Source organism: Sciurus carolinensis, chromosome 11 (assembly GCF_902686445.1).
Source record: "Sciurus carolinensis chromosome 11, mSciCar1.2, whole genome shotgun sequence".
NCBI classification, from domain to species: Eukaryota; Metazoa; Chordata; class Mammalia; order Rodentia; family Sciuridae; genus Sciurus; species Sciurus carolinensis.
The window spans coordinates 31,377,060-31,380,527 of NC_062223.1; the positions used below are offsets into that span (position 1 = coordinate 31,377,060).

General features: G+C 41.3%; 1 protein-coding gene across 1 annotated transcript; it reads right to left on the reverse strand.

The window, feature by feature from the left end:
- Positions 1-835: 835 nt before the first annotated feature.
- On the reverse strand, positions 836-1,768 carry LOC124959444 (olfactory receptor 4B1-like). The gene has a single exon (XM_047517902.1). It carries the CDS (start codon positions 1,766-1,768, stop codon positions 836-838), a length of 933 nt encoding a protein of 310 aa, XP_047373858.1.
- Between the last annotated feature and the right edge of the window lie 1,700 nt (positions 1,769-3,468).

Consider the following 3,468-nt stretch of genomic DNA (forward strand, 5'->3'; position numbering starts at 1 on the left):
TTTGAATTTCACATAACTTTAATGTGTCAAAAAATCTTTTTCTTCTAATTATTTTTCTCAGCCATTAAAAATACAAAAGCCCTTCTTAAGTCACAGTCCACACAAGAACAGGCAGTGAGATTGGTTTGTCTGAAGCCACTCTTCATCAGGTTGAAACATAAGCAGTCCTAGCTACATCACTGGCCTTCCCTCAGAGCCCAGACAATCACGTCTAGAAGAGAAGAGTCTTTTTAAATTGTTCTGATGCAGGTGATAATGATTAATAGTACTTTTCTTCACTTTTGCCCACCCAGAAACATTTTCATTCTAACAATACTACTCTTGCTCCTACCATGGAATTTCAGGCATGAGAAGTAGGCTAAGAGGAAGAAGTCACCCAGTGAAGTGCCGAAGTCTTCCTGAGACTCCCGCAAGACCACACTGGTGAGGAAAACTGGCCTAAAAATGGACTTTTGTCTCCAAGTGCCATGAACCTTCCCCCTATCTGTGTGCTAACCTCATAGGTGAAGGGAATATAGTCAAGATCACACTGCTGAGATGTGACTGGGTGAAATTCCATTTCATGTGATCCATCCCTAAGTTCTAAACACTTTGCACTGCTGACTACTGGAGAAGATGTGGAAAGCGTCCCAATGTGAACATACTACCAGATATCGACATATGACATAGTTACAATAGAGTTTAAAATGATCCTATGGAGTTAAAGTAACTCATTAAAAATACAACAAAAATGAAGAAGAGATGAACTTCTGTTCTGCTCCTTCACAGTTGGCTGAAATCAGATCACACTTTTAGTTTCCCTGTTCATAGTATTCTTTGTTTCCTGTCTTCATTTTTATCCCATCCTTGAGTTCACTTTTCTGCCCCACAACTTCCTGATGGCGATTTTCACCTCTGCATTTCTGAGTGTGTAGATGATTGGGTTCAGCATGGGCGTGATGACCGTGTAGAACACAGCCACCAGCTTGTCCTCTGTGTAGGTAGAGGCAGGTCGCAAGTACAGGAAGATGGCGGGTCCAAAAAACAAGATGACCACCGTGATGTGAGAGGCACAGGTGGAGAGGGCTTTGCACCTCCCCCCTGCAGAGTGGTTCCTCAGGCTGAACAGGATGACGACGACGTAGGAGGACACCAAGAAGAGGAAGGAGAATACAGAGAATAATCCACTGTTGACGAACATAATAATGCCTACCACAAAAGTGTCCATACAGGCAATCTTAAATAAAGGATGAAGGTCACAGAAATAGTGGTCGATCGCATTGGGACCACAGAAGGGCAATGGGATGGTGATGAAAATCTGAATTATGGAGTGAAAAAAGCCCCCCATCCAGGAACCAACCACCAGACGGTGGCACACAGGCCGGCTCATGATTACTGTGCAGTGAAGGTGTTTACAGATAGCCACGTAGCGGTCATAGGCCATCACTGCAAGCAGGAGGATCTCAGTGACCCCAAAGAAGTGCAAGAAGAAGATCTGGGCCAGACAGCCCTTCAGGGAGATGGTTTTAACCTTGGCAAGTAAGTCAGTGATGAATTTAGGGACCACAGTAGAGGAGTAACAGATCTCCACCAGGGACAGGTAGCCAAGGAAGAAGTACATGGGGGAGCACAGACTCTTACTGATATTTACTGTCAGAACGATGATACCGTTGCCCACCACAGTGGCCAGGTACACGGGGAGAAACAGCACAAAGCATGCTCTCTGCACCTCTGGATCCTGGAAGAGGCCTGTGATTATTAACTCAGTCACGTTATTTCCACTGGCCATGGATTCAGTTCAGGTGTGCTGGATGCCAGATCGTGAGAGGCCTGCAACAAAGCACACTGTGATTACTACATAAACTCACCTCACTGGTAACACCTAAAGAGTGTAAACCAGTTCACAACATGCATGCTACTCAATCATTCATTTAGCCAATATGTAATCATTCAACATTAATTTTTAGCAATCTATCACTAAATCATTTTAATGAATTTACTTTTATTATTAGAAAATGAAGGCTCAGAAAATCATTATTTATCCATGATCACACAGAAAATGGTGAATTCTGGGACTTAGAACCAACGTTTCTGACTTTCATTTGAAGGTTTTAACTCACCACAAGACAATTTAGAATTTTGTGAATACAAGTGAATAACCTGTATTTATATTATCTGCATTGCATTTTGATAGCGCTCTCCTGGGAAATCCCCTTTACACACACCATTGCTCCTGTATTCCTTATTTCTTTCACCTGTCCCTCAGGGACTTACTTCCACTGACAACCCTCCTTTCCCAAAATCCTCTGTGCTGTCTTCTTCCTCCATCACACCAGTCTTCAGTTCACACAGGTCGATGTTCCTCACCAATCTCGCAGCTTCTGACAAATGCTCACACACTCTGGGGAGAACTAAACTCAGTAGTTTTTCTCCATCATTTCACTTTACTTTTCACACTTGCCACCACATAAACTACTTAATCGTAAGCTCGAATAGCATGTCCTCTGAGAGCTTGCCGCAGGCGGCCAGTTGCTGTCGTGGTTCAAGGTTGGTAGTCCCTAGCAAAGCGTACAATAACGGGAGTGAGGACGTCTCTCTAAGTTTCCTCCCTGGTGCAAATACTATGAAGTTGTTACATATCTAAACAGCCACCAGATTGCACAGAAGAAATAGAGACCATAATACATCCTCAGGATAACAATATCATGTAACTCAAAACAATATTCTCTAGATGAAGGTGTCATAGTTGAAGTTTTGATCATATTTTATTGATAACAAATAGGAAAAACATGAAAAATTTGATTCCCTACTCTAAGACTTATCCCTATATTTTCATTTTTATCTGATTTTTGTACTGAAAGATTTCAGAAACATACTATTTTTTTACCAGTTTGTTTTTAATTGACAAAAATGTTATGATCTATGTGTGCACTGTAAAATGATTCAATCAAGCTAATTAACATATCTGTCACTTTACCAACCTATTATTTTTAAAATATAGCAAAGATATTAAAAATCCATTCTTTAGCAATGTTGGAATATACTCAATGTGTCAAATACATATCTGCATTTCCATGTTCATTGCAGCATTATTGACAATAGCCAAGATGTTGAGGTAACCCAAATGTCCTTCCACGGATGAATGGCTAAATCATGGCATATACTCACAATGGAATACCATGCGTCCTTTTAAAAAGAAGAAAGACATATTAGAACTGAGAACGCACCCCAAACAGCAACAGAATCAACAAGGAAAACAGAGATCAGGATGTGACAGATGGAAACAAATCAGTGTGTGTCACAGCCCCCAGGTGAGGACACAAGCTGAGGATTAGGATTCAGTAAAGTTCTTGAAATTCAAGGAGCTGAGAAATGACTATTCTACAACCAGAGAGGTAGTAGAGATGAGACCATGGTATCTCAGAGATGCAGAGCACCCTTGACCCTTGACTTTTTCATCCTTACTTCACTCTGTAGTGTACTTGGGTG

Bases quoted from the DNA above. Each gene is read 5' to 3' on its own strand.
- LOC124959444 (XM_047517902.1), bottom strand. From the start codon at position 1,768: ATGGCCAGTGGAAATAACGTGACTGAGTTAATAATCACAGGCCTCTTC.